This window comes from Coregonus lavaretus (genome assembly GCF_964263955.1).
Source record: "Coregonus lavaretus genome assembly, chromosome: 8".
Lineage (NCBI taxonomy): Eukaryota > Metazoa > Chordata > Actinopteri > Salmoniformes > Salmonidae > Coregonus > Coregonus lavaretus.
In genome coordinates, this window is record NC_139995.1 from 23,306,900 (window position 1) to 23,325,217 (window position 18,318).

Sequence of the window (18,318 nt, forward strand, 5' to 3'; positions counted from 1 at the left end):
AGGACATCAACACAATTAGACCCAACCAAATCATGAGGAAACAAAATATAGGTCCTGGATGGCAGGAAGCTTGGCCCCAGTGATGTACTGGGCCGTACACACTACCCTCTGTAGTGCCTTGCGGTCGGAGACCGAGCAGTTGCCATACCAGGCAGTGATGCAACCAGACAGGATGCTCTCGATGGTGCAGCTGTATAACTTTTTGAGGATCTGAGGACCCATGCCAAATCTTTTCAGTCTCTTGAGGGGGAATAGGCTTTGTCGTGCCCTCTTCACGACTGTCTTGGTGTGTTTGGACCATGATAGTTTGTTGGTGATGTGGACACCAAGGAACTTGACGGATGCATGCGTCTATAATGTCATAGACACATGCATCCGTCAATGAAATTATAAGGACTAAATGTAGGCTACTGAATACAGGTTGGGATGATTATAAACAACACTGTTTATAATGAAACATTTTCTGGAAATCGATGCGATCCGTGATGTGTGAAAGGCAGACAGACAATAAAAACCGTTACCTAATGTCCAGGGAACACCATACAACAACTGATACAACATTTATGACAAACAGCTCATGCTCTTTTTCGACCCTAGATGGGGCTATGGGATAAACGGGGGTGTTTGTTTACGGGTTCGTACACCCCTCCAACCAACGTCGACTTTCATGTGCCAGTTGCCTAGTGACGAAAAAGCTACTGATGATTTCCTATGTTTTGAAAATCGTCTTGTTGGCACATTATCCTGCGCTAAATAAGTTAGAAATCTGAATTTATAATGTGTAGAAAATGGGAGATATTCACAGGGTTTCTTCAATTAATTAAGTAGATTATACCCTTTGAATTTGGGGTAACAATTAGAAAGATTGTACGATTTGAAGTCATGAATAATTACATGTTTATCAGAGTTGTTGGAAAGGGGAGTTATGGAGAGGTGAATCTGGTGAAACACAAAACCGACCGTAAGCAGGTAAGAATACAACAATCCACTTCAAAACATGGTTTGAATAACGTTATAATATCACAACAAGTTAGTAACTAGCTAGCTAGTTAAGCTAACGTTAGCTAGCCAGCTAACAAACTAACGTTGATATTACTGCCTATGGGATCTACAAATAAGGTAGTTATTTAGTTTGCTATTTAGAAATAAAAAACTGCGGCATTTGTTGTGAACATTCTGGCTAGATTCATTTGTGACAGAACGTTCGCCACAAATGCGTCTAGACAGAATGTTTGCAGGGTGAAATATGTGGCGCGAAGTCGAAACCGTTTAATATTTTTCCTCAGTATGTCATAAAGAAGTTGAACTTGACCACGTCCTCGAAACGTGAGCGGCGAGCCGCGGAACAAGAGGCTCAGCTTCTCTCGCAACTACGACACCCAAACATCGTGACATACAGGGAGTCGTGGGAAGGAGAAGACTGCCAGCTCTACATCGTCATGGGCTTCTGCGAGGGAGGCGACCTCTACCATAGACTCAAGCAACAGAAGGGGGAACTCCTACCTGAAAGGCAGGTGGTGGAGTGGTTCGTTCAGATAGCTATGGCCCTCCAGGTACATTGAAGTGCATCCAATCAGGGGCGCAACTTTCACTGGGGACTTGGGGGACATGTCCCCCCACACACACACACATTCTGAAATTGCATTTTTGTCCCCCCCAGTTTTATAATTGGAATGTGATACAAAACGAGGCAACGGTGTGCTTTAAGACCACGCAGACGCCTCCGAGAGGTTGGGTAGGCTGCTTGAAGTGTTTATCCGACTGGATTAAAATAATAACATTACAAAAAAGTTTTGTCCCCCCACTTCTAAAACCAAAGTTGCGCCCCGGATAACAATTGATTGATATGCTGCAACATCTACTCTGCCTCTTGCCATTCGTTTTGGCAGAGGCAGAGGCTTACGTACAGGAGAGTTATAGTGACAACATCTGACTCTTTTCTCTGTTGAATTGTAGTATCTACACGAGAAGTGTATCTTGCACCGGGACCTGAAGACCCAGAATATATTTCTGACCAAGACTAACATCATCAAAGTGGGGGACCTTGGCATCGCCCGGGTTCTGGAGAATCAGAACGACATGGCCAATACCCTCATAGGAACACCGTACTACATGAGCCCGGAGCTGTTCTCCAACAAACCCTACAACCACAAGGTACGGTGTACTTAGTAGATCAATGCTTGAGATCATCACTGTTGGAGCAGCAGTTCTGTTGAGCCAGACACAATCTGAGGAGATTGCTGTTGTGGGCACTAGACCTTTTCATTTGCCAACTTCAACCCTCCTTTTCCCCCCCAGTCTGACGTGTGGGCACTGGGCTGCTGTGTGTACGAGATGTCAACCCTGAAACATGCCTTCAATGCCAAGGACATGAACTCACTGGTGTACCGCATTGTAGAGGGAAAGGTCAGCCTCTTACACCTTTTCCCAAATGAGTAGTCATGATCAATGTTACCTCTAAGCCCTGGGACTGCCATGCTGAAGAAATATCAGCCCACGCAGAGAAGCACGAGATTTAACTACACTCAACTTTCTAGTTTTATAATATAATAATAATAATAATATACCATTTAGCAGACGCTTTTATCCAAAGCGACTTACAGTCATGTGTGCATACATTTTTACGTATGGGTGGTCCCGGGGATCGAACCCACTACCCTGGCTTTACAAGCGCCATGCTCTACCAATTGAGCTACAGAGGACCCCTTTAGTTAACACTATCAACGCTTCCCTCTACTGTGGGAATTGTGATCTAATCAACGCAATATTAGCCACTTTCAATGCAACATACCGAAACAAAATGAACTATGCAAGATACTTTCTTGTAGGCAGAGCACATTGGAGTAGGATTCTATTGCATTGACAGGCAGGACTCAGGCCCATACTCTACATCAGGGTTGCCCAACCCTGTTCCTGGGGAGCTACCCTCCCGTAGGTTTTCGCTCCAACCCCAGGTGTTACTAACCTGATTCATCTTATCAACCTGCTAATTATTAGAATCAGGTGTGCTAGATTAGGGTTGGAGCAAACACCTACAGGACGGTAACTCTCCTGGAACAGGGTTGGGCAGTCCTGCTCTACACAGACCGGTGCGGCATAACCAATCAAAGCTGCAGTAGATCTATATGCAAATAGACCATTGTCATATATGGATCTGTGCCATTCACTTTGAACTGGACTGTGTTTACAGCATGAGTGGTCGTGAGTAGATGCGCTTGTTTTGAGATCAACGTGAGAGCTGCATGTAGCCACGTGTGCACATTTGTTCGTATGCTTTGCTAATAAGTGAGTTATTAGCCCAGATATAGATAATTTCTAGTCATCAATGAGGGAGTGGGTGCTTCCTACAAGAGCTTTGAAAAGTAAGTCAGGTAAAAACATTTTTTTTTTTGTCTTAAAGGGGTAGTGTTGTATTTTGAGACGGTCTTGAATAAGCTTAGTAGCCAATAGGCAGAGGGTAGTATAATTTGTCTGATTCTCTGTAATAATGGTATGGGAATAATAATGAATTATATTAAGGTAAAGTGTTTTTTTGCATTAAAAAACATTTTCAGTCACCTCCTTGCCTGAAGGACAAGTAGATAAACAGGTTAATGTCAAGTCCTTCATGTTTTTTCCAAAAGTCTTATGGAATGTAGGACTACATTGAACACGACACATTGGCTGTTACTGTAGGCTAAATGAAAGAACAGCTTTTTCCATGTTAAAATGTTATTGGATGCATTTTCTCCATTGTTTTTGATGGTAGGCCACTCTGATAGGCCTACATTATGATCAAATAGCCACAGTAGCCTACGTGGCCACTTTTATAACTGTAACTTAAAGTGGGTACAGACTCAGTGTTCACAGTAAAAGAAGCGCACCAGAAGTTGCTCAGAATTTTCACAATGTTCAAGTTTGCGCTCAGCAGGCCTGAATTTTGCTCAGTGCCAGAAATAATTAGAGGGAACATTGCTCATGATGACACTGATTATTTGTCTGCTACTAGATTAATTGATCTATTTTCCTGTCATCCAGTTGCCTCAGATGCCGAGTAAGTACGACCCTAAGCTGGGAGAGCTGATAAAGAGCATGCTGTGTAAGAGACCAGAGGACAGACCTGACGTCAAACACGTCCTACGTCAGCCCTACATCAAACGACAAATCGCAATATTTTTAGAGGCCACCAAAGAGTAGGTGTCTTCATCTGTTGTAGCACCTGGCTAACGCTCTCTTTCTCTCTCGCGCGCCTTTGTATGTTGAAGCAATATTTAGTAAATTAAGTGTGTTGGATTGATCTCATCTTGGATGTCTTGTTTGTTCCATTCACTCTAGGAAAACTGCCAAGTCCAGAAAGAAAGCTGTTGGTGGCAGTGGTGCAGCGTCTGTGGTTTCGTCTAAGCCCAGGCCTGAGCCCCACCCTCAATGTCCCCAGCCAGACCCAAACACAAAAGGGAAGAGGGTGAGAGTGAACAGCTAACAGAACAGCACTAAAATACTCTGGAAAACACACACACATATATAAACTCAGCAAAAAAAGAAACGTCCTCTCACTGTCAACTGCGTTTATTTTCAGCAAACTTAACATGTGTAAATATTTGTATGAACATAAGATTCAACAACTGAGACATAAACTGAACAACTTCCACAGACATGTGACTAACAGAAATTGAATAATGTGTCCCTGAACAAAGGGGGGGTCAAAATCAAAAGATCTGGTGTGACCACCAGCTGCATTAAGTACTGCAGTGCATCTCCTCCTCATGGACTGCACCAGATTTGCCAGTTCTTGCTGTAAGATGTTACCCCACTCTTCCACCAAGGCACCTGCAAGTGCCCGTACATTTCTGGGGGGAATGGCCCTAGCCCTCACCCTCCGATCCAATAGGTCCAGACGTGCTCAATGGGATTGAGATCCGGGCTCTTCGCTGGCCATGGCAGAACACTGACATTCCTGTCTTTCAGGAAATCACACACAGAACGAGCAGTATGGCTGGTGACATTGTCACGCTGGAGGGTCATGTCAGGATGAGCCTGCAGGAAGGGTACCACATGAGGGAGGAGGTCTTCACTGTAATGCACAGCGTTGAGATTGCCTGCAATGACAACAAGCTCAGTCCGATGATGCTGTGACACACCGCCCCAGACCATGACGGACCCTCCACCTCCAAATCAATCACGCTCCAGAGTACAGGCCTCGGTGTTACGCTCATTCCTTCGACGATAAACGTGAATCCGACCATCACCCTTGGTGAGACAAAACCGCGACTCGTCAGTGAAGAGCCCTTTTTGCCAGTCCTGTCTGGTCCAGCGACGGTGGGTTTGTGCCCATAGGCGATGTTGTTGCCGGTGATGTCTGGTGAGGACCTGCCTTACAACAGGCATACAAGCCCTCAGTCCAGCCTCTCTCAGCCTATTGCGGACAGTCTGAGCACTGATGGCGGGATTGTGCGTGCCTGGTGTAACTCGGGCAGTTGTTGTTGCCATCCTGTACCTGTCTCACAGGTGTGATGTTCAGATGTACCGATCCTGTGCAGGTGTTGTTACATGTGGTCTGCCACTGCGAGGACGATCAGCTGTCCGTCATGTCTCCCTGTAGCGCTGTCTTAGGCGTCTCACAGTACGAACATTGCAATTTATTGCCCTGGCCACATCTGCAGTCCTCATGCCTCCTTGCAGCATGCCTAAGGCACGTTCACGCAGATGAGCAGGGACCCTGGGCATCTTTCCTTTGGTGTTTTTCAGAGTCAGTAGAAAGGCCTCTTTAGTGTCCTAAGTTTTGATAACTGTGACCTTAATTGCCTACCGTCTGTAAGCTGTTAGTGTCTTAACGACCGTTCCACAGGTGCATGCTCATGAATTGTTTATGCTTCATTGAACAAGCATGGGAAACAGTGTTTAAACCCTTGACAATGAAGATCTGTGAAGTTATTTGGACAGGGTTTCTTTTTTTGCTGAGTTTATATATACACTACCAGTCAAAAGTTTGGACACACCTACTCATTCAAGGGTTTTTCTTTATTTGTACTATTTTTTAAATTGTAGAATAATAGTGAAGACATCAAAACTTTGAAATAACACATATGGAATCATGTAGTAACCAAAAAAGTGTTAAACAAATCAAAATATATTTTATATTTGAGATTCTTCTAATAGCCACCCTTTGCCTTGATGACATCTTTGCACACCCTGTTGTAAATTCAATTGATTGGACATGATTTGGAAAGGCACACACCTGTCTATATCAGGTCTCATAGTTGACAGTGCATGTCAGAGCAAAAACCAAGCCATGAGGTCGAAGGAATTGTCCATAGAGCTCTGAGACAGGATTGTGTCGAGGAACAGATCTGGGGAAGGGTACCAACAATTTCTGCAGCATTGAAGGACCCCAAGAACACATTGGCCTCCATCATTCTTAAATGGAAGAAGTTTGGAACCACCAAGACTCTTCCTAAAGCTGGCCGCCCTGCCAAACTGCGCAATCGGGTGAGAAGGGCCTTGGTCAGGGAGGTGACCAAGAACCCGATGGTCACTCTGACAGTGCTCCAGAGTTCCTCTGTGGAGATGTGAGAACCTTCCAGAAGGACAACCATCTCTGCAGCGCTCCACCAATCAGGCCTTTATGGTAGAGTGGCCAGACGGAAGCCACTCCTCAGTAAAGGGCACATGACAGCCTGCTTGGAGTTTGCCAAAAGGCACCTTAAAGGACTCTCAGACCATGAGAAACAAGATTCTCTGGTTTGATGAAACCAAGATTGAACTCTTTGGCCTAAATGCCAATCGTCACATCTGGAGGAAACCTGGCACCATCCCTACGGTGAAGCATGGTGGTGGCATCATCATGTTGTGGGGATGTTTTTCAGCGGCAGAGACTGGGAGACTATTCAGGATCAAGGGAAAGATGAACGGAGCAAACTACAGAGAGATTCTTGATGAAAACCTGCTCCAAAGCGCTCAGGACCTCAGACTGGAGCGAAGGCTCACCTTCCAACAGGACAACAAATTTGCAAATGTTTCTTGTAGTTGGCCACCAGGTTTGCACACATCTCAGGAGGGATTTTGTTCCACTCCTCTTTGCAGATCTTCTCCAAGTCATTAAGGTTTCGAGGCTGACGTTTGGCAACTCGAACATTCAGCTCCCTCCACAGATTTTCTATGGGATTAAGGTCTGGAGACTGGCTAGGCCACTCCAGGACCTTAATGTGCTTCTTCTTGAGCCACTCCTTTGTTGCCTTGGCCGTGTGTTTTGGGTCATTGTCATGCTGGAATACCCATTCACGACCCATTTTCAATGCCCAAAGCATAATGTTTCCACCTCCATGTTTGACGGTGGGGATGGTGTTCTTGGGGTCATAGGCAGTATTCCTCCTCCTCCAAACACGGCGAGTTGAGTTGATGCCAAAGAGCTCGATTTTGGTCTCATCTGACCACAACACTTTCACCCAGTTCTCCTCTGAATTATTCAGATGTTCATTGGCAAACTTCAGACGGCCCTGTATATGTGCTTTCTTGAGCAGGGGGACCTTGCGGGCGCTGCAGGATGTCAGTCCTTCACGGCGTAGTGTGTTACCAATTGTTTTCTTGGCGACTATGGTCCCAGCTGCCTTGAGATCATTGACAAGATCCTCCCGTGTAGTTCTGGGCTGATTCCTCACCGTTCTCATGATCATTGCAACTCCACAAGGTGAGATCTTGCATGGAGCCCCAGGCCGAGGGAGATTGACAGTTCTTTTGTGTTTCTTCCATTTGCGAATAATCGCACCAACTGTTGTCACCTTCTCACCAAGCTGCTTGGCGATGGTCTTGTAGCCCATTCCAGCCTTGTGTAGGTCTACAATCTTATCCCTGACATCCTTGGAGAGCTCTTTGGTCTTGGCCATGGTGGAGAGTTTGGAATCTGATTGATTGATTGCTTCTGTGGACAGGTGTGTTTTATACAGGTAACAAGCTGAGATTAGGAGCACTCCCTTTAAGAGTGTGCTCCTAATCTCAGCTCGTTACCTGTATAAAAGACACCTGGGAGCCAGAAATCTTTCTGATTGAGAGGGGGTCAAATACTTATTTCCCTCATTAAAATGCAAATAAATGTATAACATTTTTGACATGCGTTTTTCTGGATTTTGTTGTTGTTGTTCTGTCTCTCACTGTTCAAATAAACCTACCATTAAAATTATAGACTGATCATTTCTTTGTCAGTGGGCAAACGTACAAAATCAGCAGGGGATCAAGTACTTTTTTCCCTCACTGTATATATATAATTATTCAAGGGTTTTTCTTTATTTTTACTATTTTCAACGTTGTAAAATAATAGTGACGACATCAAAACTATGAAATAACACAAGGAATCATGTAGTAACCAAAAAGTGTTAAACAAATCAAAATATATTTTAGATTTTGGATTCTTCAAAATAGCCACCCTTCGCCTTGATGACAGCTTTGCACACTCTTGGCATTCTCTCAACCAGCTTCATGAGCAATGCTTTTCCAACAGTCTTGAAGGAGTTCCCACATATGCTGAGCACTGCTTTTCCTTCACTCTGCGGTCCAACTCATCCCAAACCATCTCAATTGGGTTGAGGTCAGGTAATTGTGGAGGCCAGGTCATCTGATGCAGCACTCCATCACTCTCCTTCTTGGTGAAATAGCCCTTACACAGCCTGGAGGTGTGTTTTGGGTCATTGTCCTGTTGGGGAATAAAATGATAGTCCCACTAAGTGCAAACCAGATGGGATGGCGTATTCCTGCAGAATGCTGTGGTAGCCATATTTTGAGCGCTGCAGAGATGGTTGTCCTTCTGGAAGGTTCTCACATCAGAGGAGCTCTGTCAGAGTGACCATCGGGTTTTTGGTCACCTCCCTTACCAAGGCCCTTCTCACCCGATTGCTCAGTTTGGCAGGGCGGCCAGCTTTAGAAAGAGTCTTGGTGGTTCCAAACTTCTTCCATTTAAGAATGATGGAGGCCAATGTGTCCTTGGGGACCTTCAATGCTGCATAAATTGTTGGTACCCGTCACCAGATCTGTTCCTCGACACAATCCTGTCTCGGAGCTCTACGGACAATTCCTTTGACCTCATGGCTTGGTTTTTGCTCTGACATGCACTGTCAACTATGGGACCTGATATAGACAGGTGTGTGCCTTTCCAAATCATGTCCAATCAATTGAATTTACCACAGGGTGTGCAAAGATGTCATCAAGGCAAAGGGTGGCTATTTGAAGAATCTCAAATATTAAATATATTTTGATTTGTTTAACACTTTTTTGGTTACTACATGATTCCATATGTGTTATTTCATAGTTTTGATGTCTTCACTATTATTATACAATGTAGAAAATAGTAAAAATAAAGAAAAACCCTGGAATGAGTAGGTGTGTCCAAACATTTGACTGGTACTGTATACTGAACAAAAATATAAATGCAACATGTAAAGTGTTGGGCCCATGTTTCATGAGCTGAAATAAATGCACCCAGAAATGTTCCATATTCACAAAAAGCCTATTTGTCTCAAATTCTGTGCACTAATTTGTTTACATCCCTGTTAGTGAGTATTTTCCTTTGCCAAGATAATCCATCCACCTGACAGGTGTGGCATATCAAGAAGCTGATTAAACAGCATTATTATTACACAGGTGGACCTTGTGCTGTGTACAACAAAAGGCCACTCTAATATGTGCAGTTTTGTCACACAACACAGTGCCACAGATGTCTCAAGTTTTGAGGGAGCGTGCAATTACCATGCTGACTGCAGGAATGTCCACCAGAGCTGTTGCCAAATAATTAAATGTTAATTTCTCTATCATAAGCCGCCTCCAACGTTGTTTTAGAGGATTTGGTAGTATGTCCAACCCGCCTCACAACCGCAGACCATGCCAGCCCAGGACCTCCACATCCGGCTTCTTCACCTGCGGGATCGTCTGAGACCAGCCACCCAGACAGCTGATGAAACTGAGGAGTATTTCTGTCTGTAATAAAGCCCTTTTGTTGGGGAAAAACTAATTCTGATTGTTTGGGCCTGGCTCCCCAGTGGGTGGGCCTGGCTCCCAAGTGGATGGGCCTAAGCCCTCCCAGTCCCACCCATGGCTGCACCCCTGCCCAGTCATGTGAAATCCATAGATTAGGGCCAAATTTATTTGAACTGTAACTCAGTAAAATCGTTGAGGGAGGGAGAGTAAAACTTATGCTCATCAAGTCCCACAAGTGTCTTAATTTTTTTCATTGTGTTGTATTTTTGTTCTCATTCATAGGAGGAGATTAACTCACAGAAGCACAAAGGACACAATGGAATCATAGAGGACGCCCCACCCCAGACATATTTAGCACCCAAATCCCCTACACCAGACATTCTCAACACCACTGGTGCATCCTTGGCAACCATCAGTAACATTGACATTGATATCCAGCCACAGGAAGAGGAGAGAAAGGCCCAGAGAGGGGATCCTCCCCAGACCGTGCCTAACGCCAGGGAAGATAATGACGCTCTGTATCAGAGACCCGTAGAGGAGCTGAGGGGAGGGAAACAGGATCCCTCCCACCCTCTGCCTCTCCCTCGCAGGCTGCTATCAGGTGTCAGTAGCAGGGTAGAGGAGAGGAGGATCGCCAATGGACCTCTAATGCAGTGTGCTTTGAAGCCCAGAGATGGAGTCAGAACCTCTGTAGAGAAAACTGTGAACATGGACGATAAGGATGACACAATAGAGCTACTCAAGGATGTGGTCATTGAGAGCCCAGCTCCTGAACAGAGCATAAGTCTGGATGTTTCCACCAGCTTGCCTGAATCAAGGTCTGCAGGGGAACTCAAAGTGGAATCCACTGGACAGACTTTTGAAGAAAATTTCGATAACAAAGATGACACCATGAATCTTCTGAAGGAGGATCCCACACAAATACATCCTGCAGATGTCAGAGTAAGTGCCTGGTTTGTGGATAGGGAATGATTCTCTCGTGCTGCACACAGTGCACATACGCTAATAAATTCTGTGAATGAGAGTTGTAGTAGTTGTAAACCTCTGTGTTTTCGTCTTTAAAGGAGAGCTTGGAATCCACAGAAAAGCTCCTTGAGCCTCTTCCTCCTGTGATAACACAGGTAAGAACCAGTTTGTTTTCTTATTGTGGGAGTTAGTTTCTTCTATAGGCTACCACACTCCATATAGCACATCCTTTAGAGGTCATTGACGCTGGTTATGTTTTATCTGTGTATGTAGGAACCCTGTCACATGAAGCCCATCCCTCCAGTCCCAGAGCAGGACACGCCCCCTCTGTGTATGCCCTCCTCCTCTGAGCCCTCTGTCTCCCGGCAATGCAGGCAGAAGGACAGGGGGTGGATACAGAGTGATCCGGACAAGGTGAGGACAGTGACTGGGGGACTTTATCATGGCTTTGGGCTGTCAAACTGTTCTTTGGAACCTAAAGGCTCTTCAACCCTTGCTTGTTCTTTCCCAGTGTGAAGGGGCAGCTCCTAGACCTCTACCGCCTCCTCCTGTTGATGCAATGGTAGTGGAGGTGAAGAAGAGGAGCAGGACAAACACAGAGAAGAAGAGGGCTGCCACAACAAACTCCTCAACAACCATTAGCTCTTCCAAGGACAGCAACACTCCACTGACACAAGTGAGGTCAATGCACTAAACAGCTACAGGTTTGAGGTCTTGAATATACACTGAGTATACAAAACATTAAGGACACCTGCTCTTTCCATCACATAGACTGACCAGGTGAATCCAGGTGAAAGCTATGATCCCTTATTGATGTCACTTGTTAAATCCACTTCAATCAGTGTAGATGAAGGGGAGGAGACAGGTTAAAGAAGGATTTTGTAAAGCCTTGAGACAGTTGAGGCATGGATTGTGTATGTGTGCCATTCAGAGGGTGAATGGGCAAGACAAAATATTTAAGTGCCTTTGAACGGGGTATGATAGTTGGTTCCAGGCGCACCGGTTTGTGTCAAGAACTACAAAGCTGCTAAGTTTTTCACGCTCAACAGTTTTCCACGTGTATCAAGAATGGTCCACCACCCAAAGGACATTCAGCCAACTTGACACAACTGTGGGAAGCATTGGCGTCAACATGGGCCATCATCCCTGTGGAATGCTTTCATGCCCTGACGTATTGAGGCTGTTCTGAGGGCAAAAGCGGGGATGCAACTCAATATTAGGAAGGTGTTCCTAATGTTTGGTATAATCAGTGTATACTGCTAATTGGATATTGTCAATTGTGTTTCCCTTTTGTTGAAATAAAGTTGGTCCAACTTTACAATTAGTTTAATGCCCATGTATTTACATGGTAATTATATAGGCAGGTAAAGTTTATAATATCTCTACTGCTTCCAGGAGCGTCCTCTGTCAGCCAGGGAGAGGAGAAGACTGAGGCAGTCCCAGGAGAACTCCAGCCAACCAGGTTAACTCCTCCGCCCTGTGTTGTCAATATATCATATGACCATAGGACCAGAAGGAATTGGCGAGGGCCATTTTGTCATATTAAACAATAAAGTGGTAGCTCTGCTTTGTATTGCTCACTGTAGTATTCTTCTTTCCCGCGGTTATCAATGCAGTAAGAAGGGCATCATATGATGTTGCCTCTTTACATAATAAGCAGCCAGAGTTCCAGAACCCCACTGTCACTCGCTATGCATCTGATATGGGCAAGGAAACAAACAAGGTAACTATAGGTTGATCTCCATTGTCTTACTGTTACAGTAAGCTTAAAGGTCCATATATGGCTTCAGTCTATGTCAGTGGTGTGTTCTCCTCTAGCAGGACAGGTTGCTGGGGCGACTGTCAGACGAGGATGAATACAGCACTTCCACCAGCTCAATAGATCGCTCAGAGAGGGACTGCAAAGAGGGGTAAAAACTACTTGTTCTGACTCTTTGGGGGCAGTGCAACCCCACACCCATAGAAGCACAAACCCCTTTGTGTTGCTGATAATGGGCACATTTCAATCTGACACATTTTTTTTTTTTCTATTGCAGAAAGAGTGAATCCGGTGAAATGGAGGACCTGGTTCAGATGATGGCCCAGACATTGCGAATGGATGGCAGAGATGCTGTTAGTGAGCCGGATGGTGTTAGATCTGGCTCTACTCCACTGGCTGAGTTTAAGCTAAACAGGAAGTACAGGGACACTCTGGTGCTGCATGGGAAAGCTAGCGACGAGCAGGAGTTCCACTTCAGTGAATTACCCATGGGTTAGTCTCAGCCAAAACAGTCTCCTTGAGCTTCCTTAGCAGTTTCAATGCTTGTTTCAATGCAATATTGCCCTGGTGACTGGCTTATCACTGAGAAATCCATATATTTCTACATAAGAAATAAATGGATTTAAATGGTACATCTGTGAAACTTATATGTATTTTTGTATTCAACCCACCTCTTACAAGGCTCCACATCTGGACCGGCGAAGATCCGCAGAGCAATCGAGCACCTGAGAACAGATGTGGTGAAGGGACTGGGGGTGAAGCTGTTGGACAGAGTCCTGGACATAATGGAGGAGGATGACGAGGACAAACGAGAGGTTAGGATTTAAAATGACATCCATGATACAGAGTGCATCCAGCTAGACATGGCTGTAATCTGTTTTATTCTCTCTTTCTCCGCAAACAGCAGTGTCTTCGGGAGCAGATGGGAGAGGACAAGTACCAGTCATATGCTCTGATGGTGCGGCAGCTAAAGTTCTTTGAGGATGTTTCTTTCAAGGGTTAGGTTCAGCTAATGAACAATGCATTTCACACAAGCAATGTAATACTTTTTGTATAGACACAATCACATCTCCATATCCTATATACAAGTTCATTTAGACAATTTTTATACCTCACTTTAAATATAAATTCAGAAAATACATAATCTAATTTTCCATAAAGGTGACAATATGCAATGAATGTGAGTCTTCTGTTACTGTTTTTCTACCTGTCAGGTAGATTAATTATTGTAGTGAAATATTTATAATGCAAACTAGTGCAACAATAATTGTACCAATAAACACAACAGAGTAAATTCTTAATTTCCTGATTGTTTATTATAAGTTGCAGGACATAGAAGTACTGTATTGTAGATATTTCCAACCCCTTTGTTTGACTTTATAATAAAAATGTAAAGTTATTTTATTTATCCTTACATTACATAGATTCTTATATCCACATTATTAAAAACAGTTGGGATGACAACATCAGCATGAGTGCAGTCTACAAATTATCGACAGTAGCAGAAATCTGTTTATTGTACATTCAAACATTCCACCACTGATTGGTGGACAAAGGCTTCGTTTAAACAAGGATGTATTGTATAGACATACGGTTATTTTCAGTTACAAAATGTGTCTTGGGCAAACAGTCATGATCTACTTGTGCTTCTTCTTCTTCAGATTCTCCTGAGGCTTTTGCTGGGTTTCTCCTGTAATCTCTGGTAGGGCTGGAAGCCAGGAGAGGGGGTTCTGTCTGTACATGGGCCAGGGGGGCAGGGTCAGCTGAGACAGAAGGGCGGAGAGGGGAGGAGACATGGGATGAGGGAGAGATGTTGAGGAGAAGAGGGTTAGTTTGGATCCCGTAAGATGTTTCAAACATTGCAGATTGGAATGTAATGACTACAGAGTATACATTTGAATAAACCTGAGTCAAGGTGGGTCTGTGGGTGCACTCTTTGCACAGGTGCAACTGAAACAAAGTCAAATACACATATACAGGGAGGATGGAATGAATCTTAACTCACCAAACAAGACACAGCGAAACCTCCTAACACTATGTACACAGTCCACCCAAACTGTTCAATGATGAGGCCATAAGCGAATCCGATCACCTGGAGGGTAATGCAAGGGGTTAGCCTAATAATGGACTAAACGTTACTCCTTCCATTCCAAGACATTACATGTTCTGTTTAAAGACGGATTGGCTTTGGAAGCCAAAACAGCCAAATACATATAAACGTGAATTGATTGTCAAGTAGGTTCTAGAAACATAAATCCCTCTACTTTCAAATAATTTCAAAAATGCAGAATACATGCTTACTGTACACTGTTTTAACACAGTTGCAACCAACAGTATTTTTCAGTGACATGTTTGTGGCGTTCATCTTCCGTTACACACAGGTGTTCAGAGACACAGATGGCTAATTAGCACAGGTAGTCCACTGTCTTCAGTCTCTTCCATAAACAAGCACTGTAGCATGGAAATGCAACCTGGTCTTAGAGCATTTCATATTATTCTGTATGTAAATCTGAACTCTTTAGTATGATATGTAATGTTTCGTAAGGTGTGTATTAATTTTTGGATCTCCATCACCCATTTCGTATGATATGTTATGAATTACAATTCATATTATGTTACGAATTTGCAAAACGTACAATGTTACGGATTTCTAGCTAGGTGGCTAACGTTAGCTAGGCTAGGGGTTGGTTTTATGGTTAAGTTTAGGAGTTAGGTTAAAGGGATAGGGTTAGCTAACATGCTAAGTAATTGCAAAGGAGCTAAAAAGTAGTAAGTATACTGAACAAAAATATAAACAACATGTAAAGTGCTGGTTCCATGTTTCATGAACTGAAATAAAAGATCCCAGAAATGTTCCATACGCACAAAAAGCTTCTCTCAAATTGTGTGCACAAATTTGTTTACATCCCTGTTAGTGAGTATTTTCCTTTGCCAAGATAATCCATCCACCTGACAGGTGTGGCATATCAAGAAGCTGATTAAACAGCATGATCATTACAAAGGTGCACCTTGTGCTGGGGACAATAAAAGGCCACTCTAAAATGTGCAGTTTTGTCACACAACACAATGCCACAGATGTCTCAAGTTTTGAGGGAGTATGCAATTGGCATGCTGACTGCAGGAATGTCCACCAGAGCTGTTGCCATAGAATGTAATGTTCATTTCTCTACCATAAGCCGCCTCCAACGTTGTTTTAGAGAATTTGGCAGTACGTCCAACCGGCCTCACAACCACAGACCTCGTGTAACCACGCCAGCCCAGGACCTCCATATCCGGCTTCTTTACCTGCGGGATCGTCTGAGACTAGCTACACAGACAGCTGATGAAACTGGGGACTATTTCTGTCTGTAATAAAGCCCTTTTGTGGGAAAAAAATCATTCTGATTGGCTGGGCCTGGCTCCGCAGTGGGTGGGCCTATGCCCTCCCAGGCCCAGTCGTGAAATCCATGGATTAGGGCCTAATTTATTTATTTCAATTGACGGATTTCCTTATACGAACTCAGTAAAATCGTTGCATTTATATTTTTGTTCAGTATAGTTGAAAAGTTGCTAATTAGTTAAAATGCTAAAGTAGTCCGTGATGAAATTCAAACTCGCAACCTTTGGGTTGCTAGATGTTCACGTTATTTTGCCTTAAGTAACCATCGGTCTTGTGTAACCATACCAACGTAACATATCACACTAATTCGAGTGTCTCGGATTTACATTTACTATGTTACGTCTAGTCTATGAGACCAGGCTGGGAAATATGGCCATGTGGGAACCCTAACCATATGGAACTGAGAGTCATGATCAAGGGCTAGGGTTAAGCCTAGTGTAAAAACAACACATACTGAAAAGTACATTTTAATAGGTATGCTTGTCAGGCCACTCACCGCTGAGGCAAGTATGATTCCTTGGAAGATCTGCTCCGCCAGCTTTTGTCCTTTATAATCCTAAAACGTCACCAAGCCATTTGCAAAGTTTATCATTTTTGAGGTAGGACTGGTAGATTGTTACATCACAAGAGAAAAACTCATATCTGACGTTTCAATAATCAAGACAGATCAGGAAGGTTCATCAGAAGTGGTGCCTTGAAGAGTAGTATTATTAAATGCTTTGTGATTGGGGATGCATTTATACATTTGGTTATAACTACTAGGGCATCCACAATAACACATGAGATCCCTTCAAGGTTCATAGAGATGCCATATGGGCATCAAGCTGGCTAGCATCCAAACAATGATCAATGTTTGATTCCAACAATATGACATGGATTTATGGTTGTGATGAATAGTTAGCTAATTATTATACTCTTAACAATGTTCAATATTATTTTTGTATCGAATTTAGGTTCTAACTAGCTTGTATGTTATAACTCGCTAGCTAGCTTGCTGCAACTGCTTGATATTGGCATATGGCAGAAAACACAATTCCCCTGTAGCTCAGTTGGTAGAGCATGGCGCTTGCAACGCCAGGGTTGTGGGTTCGTTTCCCACGGGGGGGGCAGTATGAAAATGTGTGCACTCACTAACTGTAAGTCGCTCTGGATAAGAGCGTCTGCTAAATGACTCAAATGTCAATATTGTAACAAACGTTAGCTAGCCTTTGATTAATCTACTCATGCGTTTTCAATTTGTAGCTATTTGCAACAGTCGGTGAATTCAGTAATAATTAAAACTCTTACCATGTGTGTTGGAATGGAGTTAAATATTGACAACATCTTTCTACGTTAGATAGCTAATCAGATTAAAGTAAAAATGTGCATCCAATTTGTCTGGTTAGACTTCCGGTTTGAAAAAGCACACGTAGGATTTCGAAGGACCTCACTGTTGATGCATTCAAGCCAATGGCCGTGTTAGAGAGCATCAAAATGACTGAGGCGACTGCCGATTGACTGATCTACAAATCAACTTGCATCATAAATAACGACTAATTATTATTTGTAGATCAGTCAGTCACAATTTACCCATGATACTTGGCGGTTTTGATCCTATGGAACACGGCCATAGACTGTAAAAGGGTGGTAAAAGGAATGGACAAAGCCATCGATCAGGTGACACCATTCAAATCAAAATCAAATTGTATTTGTCATATGCGCTGTGAAATGCTTGCTTACTACCCCTTCCCAACAATGCAGAGTTTTAAAATAAAATAGTAACACAAGAAATAAAATAAAATACACAAGAATGGAGCTATATACAGGGAGTAACAGTACCAGATCAATGTGCAGAGGTACATCCTGGGTCCTTGGCACGTCCCTACCCCATTGAAGTTGAAATGTATAATGGTTAAAGTAAGGTTTGGGGTTAGGTTCTGGGTAGGGTTGTCCCAAAGTTTACAGATAGTACTGACCATGTGAAGACTCAATAGCGCATTTGAAGCCAAGCTCACTAAGATGGAGTCTCATGGAGACATACGCAGTTTGAGCTAGTCCAGGCTAACTCAAATTGAAGGCCAACCTGGGTACTGCAGTCTGCCATTAGCAACTAAATTATCCCAAATGAAATTGTATTTGTCACATGCTTCGTAAACAACAGGTATAGACTAACAGTGAAATGCTTACTTACGGACCCTTCCCAACAATGCAGAGAGAGAAAATAGAGAAATAATAGAAAAGTAATAACACATAACAATAAATACAAAATGAGTAACAATAACTTGGCTATATACAC

General features: G+C 43.5%; 2 protein-coding genes across 2 annotated transcripts; one reads left to right on the forward strand and one right to left on the reverse strand.

Annotated features, from left to right (window-relative positions):
- The first annotated feature begins 697 nt into the window (after nt 1-697).
- LOC311133663 (serine/threonine-protein kinase Nek4-like) lies at nt 698-13,962 on the forward strand. The gene is made up of 16 exons (XM_084167196.1): nt 698-969; nt 1,287-1,553; nt 1,957-2,154; nt 2,299-2,406; nt 4,018-4,172; nt 4,315-4,441; nt 10,222-10,881; nt 11,004-11,060; nt 11,179-11,319; nt 11,417-11,581; nt 12,301-12,367; nt 12,522-12,628; nt 12,724-12,815; nt 12,942-13,156; nt 13,346-13,479; nt 13,569-13,962. Exons 1-16 carry the CDS (start codon nt 883-885, stop codon nt 13,665-13,667), a joined length of 2,679 nt encoding a protein of 892 aa, XP_084023322.1. The 5' UTR covers nt 698-882; the 3' UTR covers nt 13,668-13,962.
- Nucleotides 13,955-17,469, reverse strand: LOC311133662 (signal peptidase complex subunit 1-like). Its single transcript, XM_084167195.1, has 4 exons — nt 17,331-17,469; nt 16,540-16,599; nt 14,670-14,756; nt 13,955-14,427 (listed from the first exon to the last, which is right to left on the reverse strand). Exons 1-4 carry the CDS (start codon nt 17,364-17,366, stop codon nt 14,302-14,304), a joined length of 309 nt encoding a protein of 102 aa, XP_084023321.1. The 5' UTR covers nt 17,367-17,469; the 3' UTR covers nt 13,955-14,301.
- Between the last annotated feature and the right edge of the window lie 849 nt (nt 17,470-18,318).

Coding starts and splice junctions, on each gene's coding strand:
- LOC311133663 (XM_084167196.1), top strand. CDS start 883: ATGAATAATTACATGTTTATCAGAGTTGTTGGAAAGGGGAGTTATGGA. Junction 970..1,286: donor ACAAAACCGACCGTAAGCAG/GTAAGAATACAA, acceptor ATTTTTCCTCAG/TATGTCATAAAGAAGTTGAA. Junction 10,882..11,003: donor TACATCCTGCAGATGTCAGA/GTAAGTGCCTGG, acceptor TCGTCTTTAAAG/GAGAGCTTGGAATCCACAGA.
- LOC311133662 (XM_084167195.1), bottom strand. CDS start 17,366: ATGTTGTCAATATTTAACTCCATTCCAACACACATG. Junction 16,600..17,330: donor ACTCCATTCCAACACACATG/GTAAGAGTTTTA, acceptor GTGACGTTTTAG/GATTATAAAGGACAAAAGCT. Junction 14,757..16,539: donor GAATCATACTTGCCTCAGCG/GTGAGTGGCCTG, acceptor ATTACCCTCCAG/GTGATCGGATTCGCTTATGG.